Source organism: Oncorhynchus keta, chromosome 5, assembly GCF_023373465.1.
Source record: "Oncorhynchus keta strain PuntledgeMale-10-30-2019 chromosome 5, Oket_V2, whole genome shotgun sequence".
Lineage (NCBI taxonomy): Eukaryota > Metazoa > Chordata > Actinopteri > Salmoniformes > Salmonidae > Oncorhynchus > Oncorhynchus keta.
In genome coordinates, this window is record NC_068425.1 from 31,990,435 (window position 1) to 32,017,022 (window position 26,588).

Genomic DNA, 26,588 nt, shown 5'->3' on the forward strand with positions numbered 1-26,588 from the left:
ATACCCAGCGTCTGGTGATGTTACAGGCCTGGCAGAGCATCACCAGGGAAGATACCCAGCGTCTGGGGATGTTACAGGCCTGGCAGAGCATCACCAGGGAAGATACCCAGCGTCTGGTGATGTTACAGGCCTGGCAGAGCATCACCAGGAAGATACCCAGCGTCTGGTGATGTTACAGGCCTGGCAGAGCATCACCAGGCGTCTGGGGATGTCGATGCATCGCAGTCTTCAAGCAGTCATTGCATGCAAAGGATATGCAACCAAATATTAACAATGATTACTTTATTCTAAATCATGTTAAACAGTCCAATGTTTTTTGATGCCTGAAAATGGGGGGGAACTATGTACAAAAGCTTCTATAATTTCTAAACGGTTCATCCGATATATATGAAAATGCCCACAAATTAAAGCTGACAGTCTGCACTTCACCCTCATTGTCATCGTATCCTTTCAAACTCAAAGTGCCGGAGTACAGAACCAAAATAACAAACAACAAAAATGTCACTGTCCAATGAATTATGGTGCTCACTGTACATATGCGAGAAAGGTCATAGGTCAGGATGCCTTTTTAACATTGTGAAGACACATTAAGGTTCACTCCACAAGACTGCCACAGCAACAAGAACGACAACACCCAAACTGGGGAATGTCAAGAGTCATATATATCCATGGATTATCTTCTAGTCAATGGAAATATCTAAGTGTGTTCAGAAGACATAGTGAGGATGTTTTAGCGTACATACACTATATACTAGGGCTGTGTCTGATGGCACCCTATTCCATATATAGTGCACTGCTTTTGGCAATGCAGGGAAGTGTCCATTTCAGATGCCCGCTGATCTGATGTGAGCTCAGAGGTGTGGGGAATAGCATATTACACACTGGAGTGCAGACCTATTCTCTCCTGTTCAAGTCTACCTACCATACAACTTCAAGTGCTGTGGGTTCCTCCTGTTCAGGTCTACCTACCATACAACTTCAAGTGCTGTGGGTTCCTCCTGTTCAGGTCTACCTACCATACAACTTCAAGTGCTGTGGGTTCCTCCTGTTCAGGTCTACCTACCATACAACTTCAAGTGCTGTGGGTTCCTCCTGTTCAGGTCTACCTACCATACAACTTCAAGTGCTGTGGGTTCCTCCTGTTCAGGTCTACCTACCATACAACTTCAAGTGCTGTGGGTTCCTCCTGTTCAGGTCTACCTACCATACAACTTCAAGTGCTGTGGGTTCCTCCTGTTCAGGTCTACCTACCATACAACTTCAAGTGCTGTGGGTTCCTTCCACCTTCCTGGACTATTCTAGCTATAGGCTAACAGTCTGGGTCCTGGATGATTTGGACATATTCAGATCTGTGCTTCCTAACCTTTTCCTCTCAGCTGCTCTGTTCTAAAAGGTTACGTTCAGTAATTCACAACTTAATGCTCGTGGCATCCTTACCCTGATACAAGTCTATGAGCCAGGAGAAACTGTGATGATTGGTTTTTACATTACTTAAAAGGTGTTCTGGCAACACTTTTTGAACAGTTGCCCCCATCACTCCCAATGATTTTTAGCTGGCAGAGGATAAAGTTAGATGAAGTTTATATTGGCTGTTTAAAGAAATTAGAGCCATGGAATACAGTTTCTCCAGGCTCATATAGATATATTCAGGGCAAGGAACCATCTAACATGAAGTTGTGAAATACCGAACATATCCCATGTCATTACATAGATACTATCACCTTTTAAAGGTAAAACTGCTTACTGATAAATCCCTCTTACAGGGTCAGAAGACAGTGGTGACACTTGGCACGTAAGCAGCATTACTGGCAGCAGCTTGATCTTCCAGATCTTCATTTGGTGTCTGAACAAAAAGTCCTTTTAGAAAAATTGTAAATGAGCGACTATCAACACAAGTGCCATCCCTAACAGCTTCTTCTCAGAGCTGCAATGGTTTATTTTTAGGGCAAACTTGTTTTCTCCTGAGCAGAACAAGCTGGAGATCAGTGCATTTTTACCCTCACAAAAACCATGAACACAACCTGACAGTCAGGAGATGACCTGTTATTAGTCACCTGTATAAAGCTGCATGCTGAGCCTCCCTTCTCATAGTTAGAATGAGAAGAAGTTATTTATTCAAGGAGAACTTTTACAATGCTTGGCTATACGGTAAGAGAGTGTCAAAGATTTTGATTTTGCTTAGTCTTTGAAAAAGTAAATTGTGAGGCTATTATCCCTTCGCTAATTGCAAGTTGTCCCCTTTGGTAAATGGATAAGACAATAACAGTTGAATCTAAATCAGAGGTGATGTTCCCCTGGAATTGAAACCAAAGAGAGGGGAGGAGGGCCACTTAACTGGGATTCAAAATGAACCAAGGGCCTTATTTTACCCCTATGCCTGCTCGGTCGACAGTAATAACATCGACAGTAATAACGTCGCAATGACAAAAACATTTGTGAATCACAGCTAGTGGAAGACATATCACAGATGCCAATATGGATGAAGACAATAGATGATGTTTACACCAGCTATATTATCTCTATTACAGATTCCTATAGAAAATACCACAGCATGACATCTATACAGTGAACAACACTGCCAACTGTCACTTATACACATCACGTCACGCGCTACCCCACACAGTACGCGCCTAGTCACTAGAAAAAGCTACCAGCCTTCAATAGTAAGCCACTTTTGGTACAATTGCAAAAAGGATATCACAGGTTTTTTTGTTTGAAGTTTTCTTTTCCAGTGTTTCTATAAACAACGCCAGATGCTCGTCTATGCATCAATACAAATCAAGAACTCTAAGTCAACGACCTCTAGAATACACACACGTTGACAATTAAACAGTAAAGCTTGTTGTGTGAATATTATTTTGGAATATGTGACCAGCCAGTTCACATGTTATTACATACGCACAAAAAAACTACTTATTTACAAAACAGTTCCAACTTATTTACTCGATGGAGCACAAATTGAGTTTTAAATGATTTGAGGATTTAAAAAAAAATGTCCTCCCAAAGCATAATCATCACAAGATCTTGTAAAAACATTCTGCTTCTCAGATACTGGAGAAAGAAACCATCTTGTAATCCTGGAATGGCATTGTCAACTCCAACATCACACCTATTATTATTATAATAATTATCATCCCATACCAAGTAGGCTATCGTATTATTTTGCAGATCAGATGGACTCATTCCACTTACATTAAACTATGTAACTGCCTATTTTTCAGTGCATGTGTGTATTATTGCATCTCCTGTTGGTAAAATTCTGTGACAGGTTGACCTGAACCTAAATAAATGCTCAACTTAACAGAGTTTCCTGTTTAGTTTTTTTGACCAACTAAAATCACATGTCCTGGTCTGATGGGTGAGTTACTAGTCCTTACTGAAGGTTGCTCACAAGACATCAATACCATACAGTGCATTTCCCTCTTCTAATAGTCAGTGCATTCTAACAGGCCCAGGCTTGTTGCTAACTGCAATCACTCTTTCTCCACTTGTGATACAGAGAGAGGGCTAAGAACGTGAAGCATAATGCCAACCGGGTGTGGCTAGACTGTTGGTGGCTAGTAGTTATGAAAGAGTGCATTTCCACATCAAAACCCCGTCGGGACGGAAAAGACTCAAAGAGGGGCCTGTAGGAAACAAACAAACACTCAAACACTTAGTACCATGTACAGTAACACACAACTCCATCGAGAGCTCGACTTCCAACACCAGATGGAGTGACATCAATTATGGATTGGGCTGCGTCGTACGACCTTCCTGGACTCACGTGACCTTTAACCTTTTGGAATCAGTATGTGAAAATAGACTATAGAGGAAGGATGTGTATAGTCCAGCGGAGGCTCATTGTAATGGAAGGAATGGAATTCATGGAACAGAGTCAAACCTGTGCTTTCCATTTGATTGATACCGTTCCATTTATTCCATTCCAGCCATTACAATGAGCCCGTCCTCCTATAGCTCCTCCCACCAGCCTCCTCTGGTGTATGTATTTCTGCTTGTACAGTGCCAAGGCAGAATGGAAGTATGGTTTATACTACTAAAGGCTGTCTGATAAGGGTTGGTGTGGCCTCTGCTGCTGGCCAATTGAAAGAGTGTTACTAGCTGGTACAAAGGTCTGGGGGGGGTTGTGTTGTGTGTTCTGGCCCAAAGACAGACAAGGGAACTAATCCTGTGCTCCATGATGATACACTGACTATAGTACTCGTTGTTTCATTAGTCTGATAACTCTCCACGCCGCCCAGCCCCGATACTACGACCTGGCTCCCGTCTTGGACTTGATGATGGTGATGACGCTGGTGGCCGTGGCCACCTTCCCAGGGACCAGGGGCCCCATGACCCCCCGACCCCCTGGGGTTAAGGCTATGGCCGGGCTGCGCGCCACAGTCCTGGCGAAGCTCTGCAGGGCCTCGTACTTGGAGCGCAGCGAGTCCAGCTCCACCTTCATCGTGGCGTTCTCTGTGGCCAGCTTGTCCACCTCCAGTTGCAGCGCCGTCTTCTGCTTCTCTAGCTCCTCCTTCTGGGTGACCCGCTTGACGCGGCAGCTGGCGGCGTAGCCACGGTTCTTCAGGGTGCGCCGCCGCTGCTTGAGCTGCAGGATTTCGTCCTTGGTGAGGCCGCGGAGGTGAGCGTTGAGCTCCCGGACAGACATGGTCACCAGTTCGTCGTCCGTGAGGCTGGTCCCATTCTCCCCTGGCTCCTTCTTCACCTGAGAGGGAAGTGAAGGGGGGGATGATTTGATTCATTTTGGAGGTAAAACATTTTTCAGTAAAAAGTACAAAGCCCAGAGGATAACTCATGAAAGCATTATACAGCAGTTATTTTCAATGTGGTCCAAAAAGCAGGGGAAAGGGAGGGGATGTGGTCAGGAGGAGGAGGAAGGAGGGACAAAGAGAGAGAAGGAGGAAGAGGGGTGATGACAAACAAACATGTATGACTAGAGTACAGATGGTAAGAAGAACATACCTTTTCTCCCCACACTGACAGTGTAAGAGAGACAAAGGTTAAGGTAGGAGGGGTCTATGTATTTCTTTGGTTAGTTTACCTTCAAGGCTTTGTTTCCCTTGTTTGTAGTAGTCATGCCACGAGAGCCGCTTCCAACGACACCACTTGTTGGTCTGTGGAAGAGAAGAACTTCAATCAGAATCCATATAGCCAGAGGAGAAGAACAGTGAGGTTTCACGTCAAATAGAGAAGAACATGAGAAGAACAGTGAGGTTTCACGTCAAATAGAGAAGAACATGAGAAGAACAGTGAGGTTTCACGTCAAATAGAGAAGAACATGAGAAGAACAGTGAGGTTTCACGTCAAATAGAGAAGAACATGAGAAGAACAGTGAGGTTTCACGTCAAATAGAGAAGAACATGAGAAGAACAGTGAGGTTTCACGTCAAATAGAGAAGAACATGAGAAGAACAGTGAGGTTTCACATCAAATAGAGAAGAACATGAGAAGAACAGTGAGGTTTCACGTCAAATAGAGAAGAACATGAGAAGAACAGTGAGGTTTCACGTCAAATAGAGAAGAACAGGAAAGGTGATCAAAAAGATCTGTTCCTCAAACTCAGAATCCAATGAAGGTCATTGAGGAGGGACCTTGTAAATTCTCTAATACGGTTGAGAAGGAATGAAGGTCATTGAGGAGGGACCTTGTAAATTCTCTAATACGGTTGAGAAGGAATGAAGGTCATTGAGGGACCTTGTAAATTCTCTAATACGGTTGAGAAGGAATGGAGGAGATAGTGCAGAATAGAGGAAAGGCGAAATGTGACGGAGCCATTAGTTTTCAGAGATGGAGCAGAGACTTCAGCTCTTCCTCTAAAAGTAACAGGCAGGCCAATCAGTAACAGGCAGGCCAATCATTTGTGCAACTGTGAACTAAAGGACAGTTGGCATTTGACGGTTTGGCACAACTACAGCAGTAGCGACTGTCACTTTGATTTATTAGAAAACAAAACCATCAGCGGGGAACTTCCTCAACGAGCAGCCACCAGGCAGGAAACACCTCAACTGAAAAAGTCCCCATCTTACTGTACCTCAGACTAATACCTCAGACAAACAGCTCTAACACACACACACACACACACACACACACACACACACACACACACACACACACACACACACACACACACACACACACACACACACACACACACACACACACACACACACACACACACACACACACACACACACACACACACACACACCCTACTGTATGTACCAGTCCTGACACCTCAGACTAACAGCTCTAACACACACACACACACTTTAGAAAGAACTCAGTCTGGGGAAAATGTTTAAAACGCATGTAAAAGACAAGCGTTTATTATTTGACAAGTTCAGGTAGTCCATCCCCGTTTGGTGACTGATGAATAAAAGATGACTGGGGAGGGAAACTGTATTCTAGTCAAGTCCATCCTATTCAACTATTACTGTACATATACTATTCTAACTTACGTATTCTTCAAATAAAATATATATTCTATCCACAGTGTCTATACATCCCATCACACACACATACAATGCATTGTGAAAGTATTCAGGCTCCTTGACTTTTTCAACATTTTGTTACATTACAGCCTTATTCTAAACTGGATTCAAAATATAAAAAAATCCTCAATCTACACAAAATACCCCATAATGCCAAAGCGAAAACAGGTTTTTAGAATTGTTTGCAACTTTTTTTTAAATTAAAAAACAGAAATACCTTATTTACGTAAGTATTCAGACCCTTTGCTATGATACTCGAAATTGAGGCCAGGTCAATTTAAATGATTAAATGATCGGACAGGATTTGGAAAAGCACACACCTGTCTATATAAGGTCCCATGTTAACAGTGCATGTCAGATCCAAAACCAAGCAATGAGGTCGAAGAAATTGTCCGTAGAGCTCCGAGACAGGATTGTGTCGAGGCACAGATCTGGAGAAGGGTACCGAAACATTTCTGCAGCATTGAAGGTCCCTAAGAACAACGTGGCCTCCATTCTTAAATGGGCCTTTGTCAGGGAGATGACCAAGAACCCAATGGTCACTGACAGAACAATTTATGCTAGCTAGTTTTTGCTACCATGTGGGTTTTAGCTTGCTTGCGCCTGCTGAGGAGTGTTAATTCACCTGTTTCCATACACATTTTATTTTAAACAACTCCTTTTGTAAGATAAAACATTTATCGAACTGCTTAACTATGTATCTACATGGAATTGTAGTTGTTTTTCCCCTCATTTTTTTCTAATCTTTACAGGAAAATGCCACAGGCACTATCTGATGTGTGGAGACATTTCCCTGCAGCTAATGTAGAAGGAAAAGCTGAGTACATTTGCAAATCATATGTGAAGAAAGCAACAAATATGCTGTAACGCACTTTAGGCGTAGTGGGTGCGGAGTCAGGCGCAGGAAGCACAAGGCAGAGAACAATGTTTTATTCCGGCACAGAGAAAAATGGTCACACCAATACCGGGCGCACATATGAGACCGGCCCAAAACCAGGACCCAACCCGTCCGGAGGAAAAACAAAGGGAAACGCACCACCACAAACATACACAGAGGACAAATAAGCCCAAAGAGCAGGCGGGTCTTACCGGCTTAAATAGCCCAAATAAAACCTAAACAAGAAACAGGTGTAACCAATAAGACAAAACCAACAGAAAAGGGAAAAGGGATCGGTGGCAGCTAGTAGACCGGTGACGACGACCACCGAGCGCCGCCCGAACAGGAAGAGATGTCGTGACAGATGCAGAATTATCTGGCCAAGTGCATTAAGTTCACTCAGCAATCACAACAAGCAACCTCTGACAAAAGTCCCTCTACTTCTATTCAAGGTGAAAATTATGAATTAGGCACCTTATCGATAGCAATAGCTTATGGTCCTCCTGGAATTATTATTTTTTTTTCACTCAATGGAGGAATGTAGTCAGAGAAATGCTGATGAATGTCTTGCTTGAGCTGTGTATGCAACTGGTTCACACAGGCAATGTGTATTGGAAGAGATGTCTGAATGTTCTTCACCCAGCATACACCCCTCCAACCAGACATGCTTTATCTACTCATTTGCTGGATGCAGAGTTCAACAGAGTTCAAGTGAAGGTCAAGCAAATCGTAGAGAAAGCAGACTGTATTGCAATCATCTCTCATGGGTGGTCGAATGTTTGTGGTCAAGGAATAATTAACTACATCATCTCCACCCCTCAACCAGTATTCGACAAGAGCACAGACACAAGGGACAACAGACACACCGGTCTCTACATTGCAGGTGAGCTGAAGGCAGTCATCAATGACCTTGGACCACAGAAGGAATTTGCACTGGTGACAGACAATGCTGCGAACATGAAGGCTGCTTGGTCTAAAGTGGAGGAGTCCTACCCTCACATCACACCCATTGGCTGTGCTGCTCATGCATTGAATCTGCTCCTCAAGGACATCATGGCACTGAAAACAATGGATACACTCTACAAGAGAGCCAAGGAAATGGTTAGGTATGTGAAGGGTCAAGTTATATCAGCAATCTACCTCACCAAGCAAAGTGAGAAGAATAAGAGCAGCACATTGAAGCTGCCAAGCAACACCTGTTGGGGTGGTGTTGTCATTGTGTTTTACAGTATCCTGGAGGGAAAGGAGACTCTCCAAGAAATGGCCATATCAGCCTGCCAATATGGACAGCCCCATCAAGAGGAACCTCCTGGATGATGCATTTTCGGAGAGAGTGGTAGCAGCCCAAAACCTATAGCTGTAGCCATTGCATGGATTGAGGGAGACAATGCCATCCTGTCTGATGTTCACTCTGCTTACAGATGTAAGAGAATAAATCCGTACTGCCCTGCCCACTTCACTGTTGCTACAAGCAGAGGAAACTGCAGATCTGAAATGCATCAAGAAGCGTGAAGACTTCTGCCTGAAGCCCATACACGCTGCAGCGTACATTTTGGACCCCAAGTATGCTGGCACGAGCATCCTGTCTGGTGCAGAGATCAGAAGGCCTATGGTGTCATCTAGAGGTTGACCGATTATGATTTTTCAAATGCCGATACCGATTATTGGAGGACCCCCCAAAAAAAGCCGCTACCGAATAAAATCGGACGATTTTTTAATATGTTTTATTTGTAATAATGACAATTACAACAATACTGAATGAACACTTATTTTAACTTAATATAATACATCAATAAAAAATACATCTATTTAGCCTAAAAAAAATAATGAAACATGTTCAATTTGGTTTAAATAATGAAAAAACAAACTGTTGGAGAAGAAAGTAAAAGTAAAAAGAATGTAAAAAAGCTAACATTTAAGTTCCTTGCTCAGAACATGAGAACATATGGTGGCTCCTTTTACATGAGACTTCAATATTCCAAGGTAAGAGGTTTTAGGTTGTAGTTAATATAGTATTGATAGGACTATTTCTCTCTATATCATTTGTATTTCATATACCTTTGACTATTGGATGTTCTTATAGGCACTTTAGTATTGCCAGTGTAACAGTATAGCTTCCGTCCCTCTCCTCGCCCCTACCTGGGCTCGAACCAGGAACACATCGACAACAGCCACCCTCAAAGCATCGTTACCCATCGCTCCACAAAAACCACGGCCCTTGCAGAGCAAGGGGAACAACTACTCCAAGTCTCAGAGCGAGTGACGTTTGAAACGCTATTAGCGATAAACAGCTCAATGCTTGAAGCATTGCGAAGAGCTGCTGGCAAAACGCATGAAAGTGCTGTTTGAATGAATGCTTACGAGCCTGCTGCTGCCTATCACCGCTCAGTCAGACTGCTCTATCAAATATCAAATCATAGACTTAATTATAACATAATAACACACAGAAATACGAGCCTTAGGTCATTAATAGGGTCGAATCTGGAAAACGATCATTTTGAAAACAAGACATTTATTATTTCATTGAAATACGGAACCGTTCCATATTTTATCTAACGGGTGGCATCCATCAGTCTAAATATTCCTGTTACATTGTACAACCTTCAATGTTATGTCATAATTACGTAAAACTCTGGCAAATTAATTCGCAACGAGCCAGGCGGCCCAAACTGTTGCATAAACCCTGACTCTGCGTGCAACGAACGCAAGAGAAGTGACACAATTTCACCTGGTTAATATTACCTGCTAACCTGGATTTCTTTTAGCTAAATATGCAAGTAAAAAAATATATACTTCTGTGTATTGATTTTAAGAAAGGCATTGGTGTTTATGGTTAGGTACAGTCGTGCAACGATAATTGTGCTTTTTTCGCAAATGCGCTTTTGTTAAAACATCCCCCACTTGGCTGTCTTTGTTAGGAAGAAATAGTCTTCCCACAGTTTGCAACGAGCCAGGCGGCCCAAACTGCAGCATATACCCTGACTCTGTTGCAAGAGAAGTGACACAATTTACCTAGTTAAAAGAAATTCATGTTAGCAGGCAATATTAACTAAATATGCAGGTTTTAAAAAATGTAATTGTGTATTGATTTTAACTTCTTAAGGTATAGGGGGCAGCATTTTCACTTTTGGATAAATAGCATGCCCAATTTCAACTTCCTGCTACTCATGCCAAAAATATAAGATATGCATATTATTAGTAGATTTGGATAGAAAACACTGAAGTTTGAATCATGTCTGTGTATAACAGAACTTGTGTAGCAGGCAAAACCCAGAGGACTAACCATTCAGCTTTTCTTTTTTTGAGGTCTGTCTGTTCAGTGAGTTCTCATTGGGAAACGATATTTCTTAGGCACTTGTTTGCTGTTCCGACCACTTCCACTGGATGTCACCAGTCTTTGGAATTTGGTTGAGGTTATTCCTTTGTGGAATGAAGAAGTAAGGCCATCTAGGAACTGGGTAACACTGTTGAGAGTTGCGCAAGACTTGAAAAGTAGCGTTGGTTTGTTGTCTTCCTGTATTGAACACAGATAGACCCGTCTTCAATTTAATTGATTATTAACATTTAAAAATACCTGAAGTTGTATTACAAAAGTAGTTTGAAATGTTTTGGCCAAGTTTACAGGTAACATTTGAGATATTTTGGAGTGACGTTGCGCAAATTGGAAGCTGTTTTTTTCTGGATCAAACGCGCCAAATAAATTGATCAATTCCGTCCATATAAAATGTCAAACAAAAGGACCAATTGTGATGTTTATGGGACATATTGGAGTGCCAACAAAAGAAGCTTGTCAAAGGTAAGGCATGATTTATATTTAAACCTGCGTTTTGTGTAGCGCCTGCAGGGTTGAAATATGCTACTCTCTTTGTTTACGGTTGTGCTATCATCAGACAATAGCTTCTTATGCTTTCTGCCGAAAAGCCTTTTTAAAATCTGACATGTTGGCTGGATTCACAACGAGTGTAGCTTTAATTTAGTATCTTACATGTGTGATTTAATGAAAGTTTGATTTTTATATAATTTGATTTGAATTTGCCACGCTGCATTTTCCCTGGCTTTTTCCCTGGCTTTTGTCCCCTATCCTAGAGAGGTTAAGAAAGGCATTGATGTTTGTGGTTAGGTACACGTTGGGGCATCGACAGTCCTTTTTCGCGAATGCGCACCGCATCGATTATATGCAACGCAGGACACGCTAGATAAACTAGTAATATCATCAACCATGTGTAGTTAACTAGTGATTATGATTGATTGATTGTTTTTTATAAGATAAGTTTAATGCTAGCTAGCAACATACATTAGCTTCTTACTGCATTCGCGTAACAGGCAGGCTCCTCGTGGAGTGTAATGAGAGGCAGATGGTTAAAAGCTTTGGACTAGTTAACTAAGGTTGCAAGATTGAATCCCCGAGCTGACATGGTAAAAATCTGTCGTTCTGCCCCAGTTAACCCACTGTTCCTAGGCCGTCATTGAAAATAAGAATGTGTTCTTAACTGACTTGCCTAGTTAAATAAAGGTGAGGGGGAAAAAAACGGCAAAATCAGTGTCCAAAAATACAGATTTCCGGTTGTTATGAAAACTTGAAATCAGCCCTAATTAATCGGTCATTCCGATTAATCGGTCGAGATCTAGTGTCATCACTACATTGTCTCGCCACCTTGGCCTGGATGAGGGCAAGGATCTTGGCAGTATACTTCCAAGCAAGGGCTTTGGGACGGAGATGCAATATGGCAGTCGTGCCAACATATCTCATCAGCCACCTGGTGGAAGAGACTCTGTGGATCTGAGGCTCTTTCCCCTCTTGCCTCCACCATCCTACAAATCCCACCAACATCAGCCACCTCAGAGCGAAACGGGTCCTTGTCTGGGAACACACACACCAGAGCACACAACAGGCTGACCAATACAAGGGTTGAGAAGTTGGTGGCCATCCGGGAAGATTTTGGGCTTTTTGAGCATGACAACGAGCCATCCTCAACAAGGTTGGAAAGTGACAGTGAAGATGAGGCCTCAGTCTGATGTTCAAGAGGTGGACATTGAGGAGGTCCAAGGAGAAGACATGGAAGCCTGAGAGGAAGACAACCAAAGCTTTAGTCTAGTCTATAAACTATCATTCTACAGATGATTGTTGAAAACGTTTCTGGGAGATGCGATGGATCATTGGGGATCATTCAATATTCCCTTTTGTTTTTCAGTGAAATCCTTCTGTGTGAAGAGTCAACTCATTTAAAGTTCAATTCATAACTAAATTGTTTTTTTTGTTTTTTTCTATTGAACGGATCTGAATCAATTGCAATTGTCTACTTATGATAAGGTCAAATGTTTCTGTTTCTATATGATATGGTAAATATATCCAATGCAAAAATCATCATTTAAATGCTATTAATATTAATTTGCATATATTTCTGTTAATTCCCATGGAAAGTTTCCACCTATGAATTTTCCCCATAATGTGCAACCCTAATCTGTAGTATCCCGGAACCCCTTCCAGCTGAGCTGGTCCACAGTTAGTGTGAGCCTTGTCACAGTGTCAGAGGGTAGCAGAACACACACTTGTGACTGAGTAGAGCAGTGGCCCTTGACGAACTGCTTTACTCAACACAGAGAAAAGGCTGTGTCAGCACCACGGCATGCCGAACACACACACACACACACACACACACACACACACACACACACACACACACACACACACACACACACACACACACACACACACACACACACACACACACACACACACACACACACACACACACAATAAGCTCATTTACACAGGGTGTGTGAGAGTAGCGCTTGGCTGTGTGTGTATGTGTAATCGTGATGGCTAACACCTCAGTTTTGCAAATAGCTGTAAATATGTGAGACGAAGCGTGAAAGGATGTGTAGACTACACACAGCAGAGACGATGGAGAAACAGAAAAAGCCAGAAAGAGAGATGAGTAGTCGTTCTGAAGTGCGGCCAAGACGTTGCCATGGCAACAACGGGGTGGGGGGTGGGTGGGGGGCTACAGGTGGAAACGACAGCTCACCTGAGCCAAACGGGATGAGACGGGCCACTTGTTAAAAATGACCTGGATACGACACCACCACACAGGCAGTGGAGGAATGGAACACAGGGTCACATTGTGGCTCGCATTCTTGATGCTTCCCTTTCAAATACCCGCATAGAATAGCCTAACAGTGTTCTCTCTCCACTAGCTAGTAGGCTAACCCCTAACAGTGTTCTCTCTCCGCTAGCTAGTAGGCTAACCCCTAACAGTGTTCTCTCTCCGCTAGCTAGTAGGCTAACCCCTAACAGTGTTCTCTCTCCGCTAGCTAGTAGGCTAACCCCTAACAGTGTTCTCTCTCCGCTAGCTAGTAGGCTAACCCCTAACAGTTTTCTCTCTCTCCGCTAGCTAGTAGGCTAACCCCTAACAGTGTTCTCTCTCCGCTAGCTAGTAGGCTAACCCCTAACAGTGTTCTCTCTCTCCGCCAGCTAGTAGGCTAACCCCTAACAGTGTTCTCTCTCTCCAGTTGCTAGTAGGCTAACCCCCAACAGTGTTCTCTCTCTCTCCGCTAGCTAGTAGGCTAACCCCTAACAGTGTTCTCTCTCTCCGCTAGCTAGTAGGCTAACCCCTAACAGTGTTCTCTCTCTCCGCTAGCTAGTAGGCTAACCCCTAACAGTGTTCTCTCTCTCCGCTAGCTAGTAGGCTAACCCCTAACAGTGTTCTCTCTCTCCGCTAGCTAGTAGGCTAACCCCCAACAGTGTTCTCTCTCTCTCCGCTAGCTAGTAGGCTAACCCCTAACAGTGTTCTCTCTCTCCGCTAGCTAGTAGGCTAACCCCTAACAGTGTTCTCTCTCTCCGCTAGCTAGTAGGCTAACCCCTAACAGTGTTCTCTCTCTCTCCGCTAGCTAGTAGGCTAACCCCTAACAGTGTTCTCTCTCTCCGCTAGCTAGTAGGCTAACCCCTAACAGTGTTCTCTCTCTCCGCTAGCTAGTAGGCTAGCCCTGGAATTTTGCTTAAATTCATCAACAACAAAAAAAATTAGCTTACAATGGTGAACCTTTTTTGTGGGATACACATAAGGCAATTCTACTGAAAGTTTCCACCTCTGAATATTCCCCAAAATGTGCAACCCTAAATATGATGCACAGATAGACTAATGGATGATGAGAGACAGTCAAGTAGCCTACAGTCCTAGTCTCACTGGCCCAGGGTACCTTCTCTTTACAGCTGGTGTAGCTTGGCTATACTAGTAGGGTTAGTGATGAGACTTAAAATGAAAGGCTGCCACATCTACAATCTGTGTCCTTTTGCACAGGTAACATTGTTCAAAAGCAGAGAACAGAGCAGAATTGCCTTGATGGCAACACAAGTGGACAACTAATGTCGGCCAGGTTTCCAAGTTGAGGAGAATTTCGTGACACAGCTGTGCAGGGTGACAGGCCAGCACATCGTTCAGCCACACAGCTGGAGGGTGACAGGCCAGCACCTCGTTCAGCCACACAGCTGCAGGGTGACAGGCCAGCACATCGTTCAGCCACACAGCTGCAGGGTGACAGGCCAGCACCTCGTTCAGCCACACAGCTGCAGGGTGACAGGCCAGCACATTGTTCAGCCACACAGCTGCAGGGTGACAGGCCAGCACATTGTTCAGTCACACAGCTGCAAGATGGCAGTGAATTTGAAAAATGTATGTAATAATTCCACTAAAACTGGCCGGCTAGCATACAGTGCAGAAAAATTATTCAAATTAATTTGACACAATATCTTATCACAGCACTGGCAACCCATGGTTGACCAACTCCTTGACCAAAATGGCTGACCTTAATACCCCGTCATAATAAGGTTCATGTCCAATCTAGTATTCTAATTCCATTGGTCCAAATGACCTAACATGGTAGCACAAAAAAAGTGTGCGCGCATGTGCGTGCACACACACACGCACAATTCCACTAGCAGGTGCACACAAAAGACAGCAAGTGATTGGACTGGGACTAGGCAGCAACCTTGCATCTGACAGGTTCACCCTCTAACATTCACAGCAGAGGACAGAGCAGCGGGCACCAACGTCCTCCTCACACACAAATGTATTACCTCCCATAAACGATTTCACCTCGTGTGTAGGCCAAGAGAACGGAGACAGAGCCACGGCTCAGGAGTAGGGATGGGGCTGGCGGGGGAGGGGGAGGGACGGATGGGGGACACGGAGCGTCTTATGTAGGCGCACGCTGCATTTTTATGAATCGCCCTGGAAGAATGCTGACAAAACCAGAGCTGATTGCTTGTTGCTCGTAGAGGAGACATCACACCCACAGGAAATGGAAAGCGCTGAGTGTGGCCGCTCAACCCCAGTGAAAGGAGGAGAAAAAGAGATTGGGGGAGGAGAGACAGAGACACTGAGCAGAGGAGCGAGAGAGAGAGACTGAGGAATAAACAGCCTTGTGAAAAATGCACTCTCAACACATTTGGAGGAACTGAAAAGAAGATAAAAACCCTGATCTCAGCAAGGACCGACCAAGGAGCCAATTAGGACAGTTAAAGAAGTTGAACTAGCACGACCAGAGCCATCGCATATATCCCAAATGGCACCCTATTCCCCATGTAGTGCACTACTTTTGACTAGGTCCCATAGGGCTCAGTTCAAAAGGAGTGCACTATATAGGGAATAGGGTGCTATTTGGAACACCTCTTGTCCAACCTTCAAAACACCAATCAAGACTGTCTGCTCCTCCATAAATCTCATCATCTCTGCATCGTATGATCACTTCTGTGACAGGAGTTCCAATAACTAACTGAATAGCTGGTTCTACTCTACGAGCGGGCAGGCTGCCTGAGATGTGCAGGAGGATTTCCTCTGCCTGCACACGTTCCAACAGCGCCTACAGGAATCACAACCACACTTTGTGGGTTGTTTGGGAATAGCACCTGTACCTGTCCCTTTAGCTGCAATAGGAGCTATTTTGGTAGCTTGGGCCGCTCTCACACCAGAGAGCAGCATGGACACACACTGCACACCCTTGGGTAGGACTGACTGTGTGTCCGTCATGCTATCCATATGCTAGTCATGTAGAGATTACCTATTTTTTTTAGCTTGAAGTTCAGATTGCAACTTCTCTATTTTGCGCTCTGATGTCTGGGACTTCACAGTGGTATCAAGCATATTAGTCGCTAGTTTGCTGTGTCGCAATTCGCCCCCCGAGTAAAAACACAAGCTCTAGAATTGACTTCTTAAATTTTTTGCCAATATATTGTCTAATCGAATCTACTGTAAGACCATTCTTGACTTTTTTGATTAAATAATATGAGATGATTGCCATAAGTCAAACATTAATTCCTTGCATGTCCGTCATCACGTAAGCTACATATTTTGTTACATAAATCTGTGAATCTAATGGCATAAAGTGACATTTTGTCAAAAATGAAAGCATGTTGTGTTCCTTTGCCTCGCTACCGCAGTAAACAACTATCAAGCAGTGGTCCTGCAGTTGCAGTGCATCCTCACATACTTGACATTCTCTAACCGAGCATGGATCTCAAAGTCACGACTCATCACTGGGTCTCGGATTCACTTTAGATGTCCACACTCACCAAGAATGACATTTGGTAGTTCATTACAGCAGGCTTTTCGCATAGTTTTAGCATCATTGTAAAGCAGATTTTTTAAAAATGTATAGCCAGAGCACTGTGTTTCCTAAGCTACAGATCCTGCTAACTTTACAGCAGCAAAGGGAGCATGTTGAAAGAGGAAGGAGATGGAGTCACAGATTAAGGTAGAAAAACATTTGTTCATAATAGTCCATTTACACTAGAGATCGGCCGAATTAATCTGAATGGCCGATTAATTAGGGCCGATTTCAAGTTTTCGTAACTATCGGAAATCTGTATTTTTGGACACTGACGTTTTTTACACCTTTATTTAATCTTTATTTAACGAAGCAAATCAGTTAAGAACACATTCTTATTTTCATTGACGGCCTAGGAACGGTGGGTTAACTGCCTTGTTCAGGGGCAGAATGACAGATTTCGGGAGATCCAAACTTGCAACCTTACAGTTAACTAGTCCAACGCAATAACGACATGCCTCTCTCTCATTGCACTCCACAAGGAGACTGCCTGTTACGCGAATGCAGTAAGCCAAGGTAAGTTGCTAGCTAGCATTAAACTTATCTTGTAAAAAACAATCAATCATAATCACTAGTTAACTACACGTGGTTGATGATATTACTAGATATTATCTAGCGTGTCCTGCGTTGCATATAATCTGACTGAGCATACAAGCATACAAGTATCTAAGTATCTGACTGAGCGGTGGTAGGCAGAAGCAGGTGCGTAAACATTCATTCAAACAGCACTTTCGGGCGTTTTGCCAGAAGCTCTTCATTGTGCGTCAAGCATTGCGCTGTTTATGACTTCAAGCCTATCAACTCCCGAGATGAGGCTGGTGTGAGCAAAGTGAAATGGCTGGCTAGTTAGCGCGCGCTAATAGCGTTTCAAACATCACTCACTCTGAGACTTGGAGTGGTTGTATCCCTTGCTCTGCATGGGTAACGCTGCTTCGAGGGTGGCTGTTGTCGATGTGTTCCTGGTTCGAGCCCAGGGAGGAGCGAGGAGAGGGACAGAAGCTATACTGGTACACTGGCAATACTAAAGTGCCAATAAGAACATCCAATAGTCAAAGGTTAATGAAATACAAATGGTATCGAGGGAAATAGTCCTATAATTCTTATAATAAACTACAACCTAAAACTTCTTACCTGGGAATATTGAAGACTCAGGTTAAAAGGAACCACCAGCTTTCAAATGTTCATGTTCGGAGCAAGGAACTTAAACATTGGCTTTCTTACATAGCACATATTACACTTTTACTTTCTTCTCCAACACTTTGTTTTTGCATTATTTAAACCAAATTGAACATGTTTCATTATTTATTTGAGGCTTAAATTGATTTTATTGATGTATTATATAAGTTAAAATAAGTGTTCATTCAGTATTGTTGTAATTGTCATTATTACAAATAAATCAGCTTTTTTGGTCCTCCAATAATCGGTAACGGTGTTGAAAAATCAATCGGTCGACGTCTAATTTACACTACTGCTAATGGGTATATTATATATATTTTATATAAAAAGTAATACAAATATTTTCTAAAATGTATTAGATTAGGGCCATGTTGATAATGTATTAGGGCCATGTTGATAAACCTACAGAGGACAGCGAGTGGTGTTCGGGGGTCGGCCATGTTGATAAACCTACAGAGGACAGCGAGTGGTGTAAGGGGGTCGGCCATGTTGATAAACCTACAGAGGACAGCGAGTGGTGTGAGGGGGTCGGCCATGTTGATAAACCTATAGAGTACAGCGAGTGGTGTGAGGGGGTCAGTCATGTTGATAAACATACAGAGGACAGAGAGTGGTGTGAGGGGGTCGGCCATGTTGATAAACCTACAGAGGACAGCGAGGGGTGTGAGGGGGTCGGCCATGTTGATAAACATACAGAGGACAGAGAGTGGTGTGAGGGGGTCGGCCATGTTGATAAACATACAGAGGACAGAGAGTGGTGTGAGGGGGTCGGCCATGTTGATAAACATACAGAGGACAGCGAGTGGTGTAGGGGGTCGGCCATGTTGATAAACCTACAGAGGACAGCGAGTGGTGTAAGGGGGTCGGCCATGTTGATAAACCTACAGAGGACAGCGAGTGGTGTAAGGGGGTCGGCCATGTTGATAAACCTACAGAGGACAGCGAGTGGTGTAAGGGGGTCGGCCATGTTGATAAACATACAGAGGACAGAGAGTGGTGTGAGGGGGTCGGCCATGTTGATAAACCTACAGAGGACAGCGAGTGGTGTGAGGGGGTCGGCCATGTTGATAAACCTACAGAGGACAGAGAGTGGTGTGAGGGGGTCGGCCATGTTGATAAACATACAGAGGACAGAGAGTGGTGTGAGGGGGTCGGCCATGTTGATAAACCTACAGAGGACAGAGAGTGGTGTGTGAGGGACAGGAGTGGTGTGAGGGGGTCGGCCATGTTGATAAACATACAGAGGACAGAGAGTGGTGTGAGGGGGTCGGCCATGTTGATAAACATACAGAGGACAGAGAGTGGTGTGTTGGGGGTACAGGCCATGTTGATAAACATACAGAGGACAGAGAGTGGTGTTGAGAGGACAGGGTGGTGTGAGGGGGTCGGCCATGTTGATAAACCTACAGAGGACAGAGAGTGGTGTGAGGGGGTCGGCCATGTTGATAAACCTACAGAGGACAGAGAGTGGTGTGAGGGGGTCGGCCATGTTGATAAACATACAGAGGACAGAGAGTGGTGTGAGGGGGTCGGCCATGTTGATAAACATACAGAGGACAGAGAGTGGTGTGAGGGGGTCGGCCATGTTGATAAACCTACAGAGGACAGAGAGTGGTGTGAGGGGGTCGGCCATGTTGATAAACCTACAGAGGACAGCGAGTGGTGTGGGGGGTTGGCCATGTTGATAAACCTACAGAGGACAGTGGTGTGAGGGGGTCGGCCATGTTGATAAACATACAGAGGACAGAGAGTGGTGTGGTGTGTTGATAAACATACAGGGACAGAGAGTGGTGTGAGGGGGTCGGCCATGTTGATAAACATACAGAGGACAGAGAGTGGTGTGAGGGGGTCGGCCATGTTGATAAACCTACAGAGGACAGAGAGTGGTGTGAGGGGGTTGGCCATGTTGATAAACATACAGAGGACAGAGAGTGGTGTGAGGGGGTCGGCCATGTTGATAAACCTGATGAGAAAGAGTCCCAATTCTCTGTCCTTTTTCTAGACGTGTGCACACTCCCCGTCATGTATATAAAAGCATATGATTGGTGTAAGCATTGGCAGGAGTGAGTTTCCACCATTGTTAGGCTAAAACAAGTGTACACTTTGGGAGAAGGGTGGAGAATCGGGACACAGCCATAAATAAATGTTGAGCCCCATGCCTTTAACGATGTCATCCCTTTGTAGGTGGGGCCTGGTTCCAGGGACTCTCCAGGGGTGTGCCGAGGCGGAGCGCCATCAGCTGGGTGAGGGGCTTTGTTCAAGGAGCTATTGGTTACCCTACACAGTATCTAGCCTACACCATGGCGCCCTTGATGAAAATGTATCACTGTCATTCCCTGTGTGTGTGTGTGTGTGTGTGTATATATATATATATATATATACGCACGCGTCGCTCAACACATGTGTGCGCACGTAGTGAGTCAGCTGTATGTACATACAGTATGTTGTGTGTATAACTGTCCATGGAAATAAATATATATATAATTGGTCGACCGAGAGTTGTCTGTTCTATTAACCAAATCGATTGGTAGAAATTGTCAAACGTGTTTTGTTCCAAATATAGGCACATTCTGTGTTTTAGTCAGATCAACAACAGCAAATGCACAGAGCTTGTCTGACGCTTTAAGCGCACTGTTTGATTAAAATCATTAAGACACAAATGACTAGAGGGAGTCCGACTGCAATTGATTTGATTGTGCTCAGACTTGCTGCGCTGTGTTAAAACAAAGAAAAGATGACAGCGTGTGACTAGCACCCATCGTCTCCACGCTGCAGCACCACTACAGAACGGTGTTTATCACCATGTTCATGTTGCTGAAGCTGAAACATAATTACAGCCATCTGACTGAAAAGTTCTGTTACCGAAAAACATTCCCTATTCCCTCAACCCTTGCTCTTTTTACGTGACACACATATGCATTGCATGCAGGTGACCAATAGGGCCTGACCTATAGCATATCATAATCACATCAATAAAGTGTTTATAAACTAACTCCGAACACGTGACAGCAAAATGGATGCAGAGGACGTGACAAAAACTGGAAACGGGAATGTTTACTGGTTGCTTAGGAGATAAAAGGGGAAGTCAGATTTGTGGGATAAATGTAATGAGTTGTGGAAAACACCGAAGATCAAGAACAATAAGGTGAGGAGCCAGCGCCAAACAGGTGCAGTTAGATTACAATATCATTTGTCTAACCATTTGGAACAATGTAAACACTAAATAAATAAGCGTGCCAGAGAGTCTGTTGTAACGTTGAGGTTTTTTTGTAAAGCCTTTATGACGGCAAAGACTAATGCAAAGACTTTTTTGTCCTTTACGCACCAAACACTCTGAGAGACTTCAGCTGACCACTGACGCAATGTTGACGTTCAGGCTCATTTTTCTAAATGAAAGCATGAAACTCTGTATTGTGACACTAGACACATTAGGGAAGCTATAGAAAAGGAATCTGGTTGATAGCCCATTCACTGCTCAATAGGGATGCATAGGAACGCAGAGCCTTCTAAATAAGAGTCCCTTCCTGTTTGGATTTTTCTCAGGCTTTCGCCTGCAACATCAGTTCTGTTATACTCACAGACAATATTTTTACAGCTTTGGAAACTTTAGAGTGTTTTCTATCCTAAGTTGTCAATTATATGCATATTCTAGCATCTTTTCCTGACAAAATATCCTGTTTACTACGGGAACGTTATTTTTACAAAACGGAAAATACTGCCCCCTAGTCACAAAAGGTTAAGTTCCTCGACGTACACATCACTGACAAACTGAAATGGTCCATCTATACAGATAGTGTGGTGAAGGCGGCGCAACAGCGCCTCTTCAACCTCAGGAGGCTGAAGAAATTTGGCTTGTCACTTAAAAACACAAACTTTTACAGATGCAATCGAGAGCACCCTGTCGGGCTGTACCACTGCCTGGTACGGCAACTGCACCGCCCTCAACCGCAAGGCTCTCCAGAGGGTAGTGCATCCAATACCATCCCTACGGTGAAGCATGGTGGTGGCAGCATCATACTGTGGGAATGTTTTTCAGTGGCAGAGACTTGAAACTAGTCAGGATCAAGGGAAAGATGAACAGAGCAAAGTACAGGATAATCCTTGCTGAAAACCTGGACCTCAGCTCAGGACCTCAGACTGGGGCAAAGGTCCACCTTCCAATGCAGGAGTGGCTTTGGGACAAGTCACTGAATGTTCTTGAGTGGCCCAGCCAGAGTCTGGACTTGAACCCGATCGAACATCTCTGGAAAGACCTGAAAATATCTGTGCAGCGACGCTTCCCATTCAACCTGACAGAACTTGAGGATATGCAGAGAAGAATGAGACGAACTCACCAAATACAGGTGTGCCAAGCTTGTACCCAAGAATAATCAAGGCTGTATTCGCTGCCAAAGGTGCTTCAACAAAGTACTGAGTAAAGGGTCTGAATACTTATGTAAAAATGTGATATTTCAGTTTAAAATGTTTAATACATTCTAAAAAACTGTTTTTTTCTTTGTCATTATAGGTAGTGTATGTAGATTGTTTTTTTAATCAAAGTCATCAATTTTAGAATAAGTCTGTTTGTGTTTCCCCGCTCCTCACTTAACAGCACATGCCTTAACGGTTTTCATCAACACCAATATGCTGGTTAACTTTGCTATCATACACATAGCAACATGGTCTAGGAAAAGGCGCCAATTCAACAGCGCACTGAAGTTTCAGAACCGCTGACAGTGACCACTATCAACGAGGGAGAAAACGCAGTCGTTATGTTTTTGTTTTACATTTTTGTCTTGCACCATTGTTCTTATCTAACCATTTACAATTTCAGTAGCAAATGTCTTAGTGATGGACTGTGCCACCTCCACTTCCTCCACAATGGAGTAGTCCACTCTGACAGGCGTGAATCAGACAGGTGTCTTAGTGATGGACTGTGCCACCTCCACTTCCTCCACAATGGAGTAGTCCACTCTGACAGGCGTGAATCAGACAGGTGTCTTAGTGATGGACTGTGCCACCTCCACTTCCTCCACAATGGAGTAGTCCACTCTGACAGGCGTGAATCAGACAGGTGTCTTAGTGATGGACTGTGCCATCTCCACTTCCTCCACAATGGAGTAGTCCACTCTGACAGGTGTGAATCAGACAGGTGTCTTAGTGATGGACTGTGCCACCTCCACTTCCTCCACAATGGAGTAGTCCACTCTGACAGGCGTGAATCAGACAGGTGTCTTAGTGATGGACTGTGCCATCTCCACTTCCTCCACAATGGAGTAGTCCACTCTGACAGGCGTGAATCAGACAGGTGTCTTAGTGATGGACTGTGCCATCTCCACTTCCTCCACAATGGAGTAGTCCACTCTGACAGGCGTGAATCAGACAGGTGTCTTAGTGATGGACTGTGCCACCTCCACTTCCTCCACAATGGAGTAGTCCACTCTGACAGGCGTGAATCAGACAGGTGTCTTAGTGATGGACTGTGCCACCTCCACTTCCTCCACAATGGAGTAGTCCACTCTGACAGGCGTGAATCAGACAGGTGTCTTAGTGATGGACTGTGCCACCTCCACTTCCTCCACAATGGAGTAGTCCACTCTGACAGGCGTGAATCAGACAGGTGTCTTAGTGATGGACTGTGCCACCTCCACTTCCTCCACAATGGAGTAGTCCACTCTGACAGGCGTGAATCAGACAGGTGTCTTAGTGATGGACTGTGCCACCTCCACTTCCTCCACAATGGAGTAGTCCACTCTGACAGGCGTGAATCAGACAGGTGTCTTAGTGATGGACTGTGCCACCTCCACTTCCTCCACAATGGAGTAGTCCACTCTGACAGGCGTGAATCAGACAGGTGTCTTAGTGATGGACTGTGCCACCTCCACTTCCTCCACAATGGAGTAGTCCACTCTGACAGGCGTGAATCAGACAGGTGTCTTAGTGATGGACTGTGCCATCTCCACTTCCTCCACAATGGAGTAGTCCACTCTGACAGGCGTGAATCAGACAGGTGTCTTAGTGATGGACTGTGCCATCTCCACTTCCTCCACAATGGAGTAGTCCACTCTGACAGGCGTGAATCAGACAGGTGTCTTAGTGATGGACTGTGCCACCTCCACTTCCTCCACAATGGAGTAGTCCAAACAGGCGTGAATCAGACAGGTGTCTTAGTGATGGACTTTCCACTTCCTCCACAATGGAGTAGTCCACTCTGACAGGCGTGAATCAGACAGGTGTCTTAGTGATGGACCAACAGCTCCACTTCCTCCACAATAGACCAAACATTGACAGGCGTGAATCAGACAGGTGTCTTAGTGATGGACTGTGCCATCTCCACTTCCTCCACAATGGAGTAGTTCTGACAGGCGTGAATCAGACAGGTGTCTTAGTGATGGACTGTGCATTCTTCCTCCACAATGGAGTATCCACCTGACCAATCATGTCTGTGATGGACTGGCTCAAAATGGAGGTCCACTTGACAGGATGGGGGTGTCTTAGTGATGGACTGTGTCTCCACTTCCTCCACAATGGGGTTGACAGGGTTCAGACAGGTGAGGTGATGGACTGGCCATCCACTTCCTCCACAATGGAGTAGTCCACTCTGACAGGCGTTCAGACAGGTGTCTTAGTGATGGACTGCCACGTCTTCCTCCACAATGGACAGACAGGCGTATAACAAGATGTATCAGTGATGGACTGTGCCATCTCCACAATGGAGCAGTCCACTCTGACAGGCGTGAATCAGACAGGTGTCTTAGTGATGGACTGTGCCATCTCCACTTCCTCCACAATGGAAGTCCAGACAGGCGTTCAGACAGGTGTCTTAGTGATGGACTGTGCCACCTCCACTTCCTCCACAATGGAATACTACAGGCGAATCAGACTGTCTTAGGATGGACTGTGCCACTATCCTCCACAATGGGGGTCCACTCTGACAGGCGTTCAGATGTCTGAGTGAAGACGTTATTCCTCCACAGGCCTATAGGCGTGAGACTCAGGACTGGACTCACTTCCTCCACAATGGAGTAGTCCACTCTGACACAATCAGAAAAACTATTCACTTCCTCCACAATGGAAACATACACACAGACAAAATGTATTTTTTTCGTCTGCTCGACTAAAGACTTCTGCTCGACCAACAGCATATAGACCAAACATTAGACTAAATGTGATCAGCCCTAGTTGTGTGTCCATTGAGCAGAGACACACCAAGAGACATGCAGGAGGGTCATTCTTCAAGGATACCTCCATCATCTGGACTGCTGGCTCAAAATGGTGGTGCTTGGGATAGTGGGGGTTAGGGAGGTGGGGTTGAGGGTTAGGAAGGGAGGTGGGGATACGGTTGAGAGGTTGGGGGAAAGCCACGTCTTCCACTTGACAGCAGTATAACAAGATTATCAGGGCTGTAAGAGCAAACAAAAACCTGAGGCAACCCGCTTTGGAATCCAGATTACAGCAGCACCTCCCTCTCTGAATACTAAGCGACACTGGATAAACTAGTGCAGATGGAGAGTGACATGCTGATAAAGGCCTATAGAGACCAGCGCCACAACAGACCACACAGAAACATACACACAGACAAATTGTATTAAAACAAACAGATGACTCACAAAAACAGACCAACAGCCAGCGCCACAACAGACCAACAGCCAGCTCCCTAATGAAGTGGATAAACCACAACAGACCAACAGCCAGCGCCACAACAGACCAACAGCCAGCGCCACAACAGACCAACAGCCAGCGCCACAACAGACCAACAGCCAGCGCCACAACAGACCAACAGCCAGCGCCACAACAGACCAACAGCCAGCGAACGACACAACTACAGAGGCAGTAAAGGTCTGAGAAATGAACAGCTATCTTAAATGATAGATGAAATAATGAGTCTCCACACCTAGGTAATAAGATCCCCTGCTTAAATTCATGCTTGTAGATAGTTTAAAAGGTAGACTCATATGACGTAGATGCACAAAGTAAACAGTGGGTCAATTTCAAAAACAAGTAAGAACGTTGAAGCGCAACGCTAAATTTGACCTCTTTTGGTCCAGATGCTTCCACACTGTGTGAGAGCAAAGTCTTGCATCTCACAATATCTATGGTGCTGCTTGTGGCAACGTCATTTCAGTGAGTCTACCTTTAAGATATAATTATCTCACCTGCTTAAATTCATGCTCCACACTGAAGATAAAATTATATTGCACCTGGCAGCTTAAAAATCACGCTTCACCGCATCAAACTTAAAATAAATCTCACCTGGACAAAATCATGCATTAAGACAAGATGAAATGATCTCACCCGTTTCAAACCCCTGCTTCTCCAGCATGTGTACACGAGGCCTAGACCATGTGGTCTGCGCCACCACAATACTGGTTTTGCTCCTCCCGTACGTCCTCTAAAGCACTCACACAGTGCATCTGCAGGTTACCACAAGCAGCAGGAAGAACAGAGACTATTGCAGCG

At 44.5% G+C, this 26,588-nt stretch overlaps 1 protein-coding gene across 2 annotated transcripts in view; it reads right to left on the bottom strand.

Moving 5' to 3' along the window:
- Positions 1–204: 204 nt before the first annotated feature.
- The window catches only part of LOC118376476 (transcription factor MafG-like), a 41,586-nt gene continuing 15,202 nt past the window's right edge, over positions 205–26,588 (bottom strand). For both annotated transcript variants that reach the window (XM_052519619.1, XM_052519620.1), the window contains exons 2-3: positions 5,042–5,114; positions 205–4,705 (exon numbers count right to left, since the gene is read on the bottom strand). In XM_052519619.1, the coding sequence (XP_052375579.1) occupies positions 4,250–4,705; positions 5,042–5,077 (492 nt within the window). In that variant the 5' untranslated portion in view covers positions 5,078–5,114 and the 3' untranslated portion in view covers positions 205–4,249. The remainder of the gene's footprint in view (positions 4,706–5,041; positions 5,115–26,588) is intronic.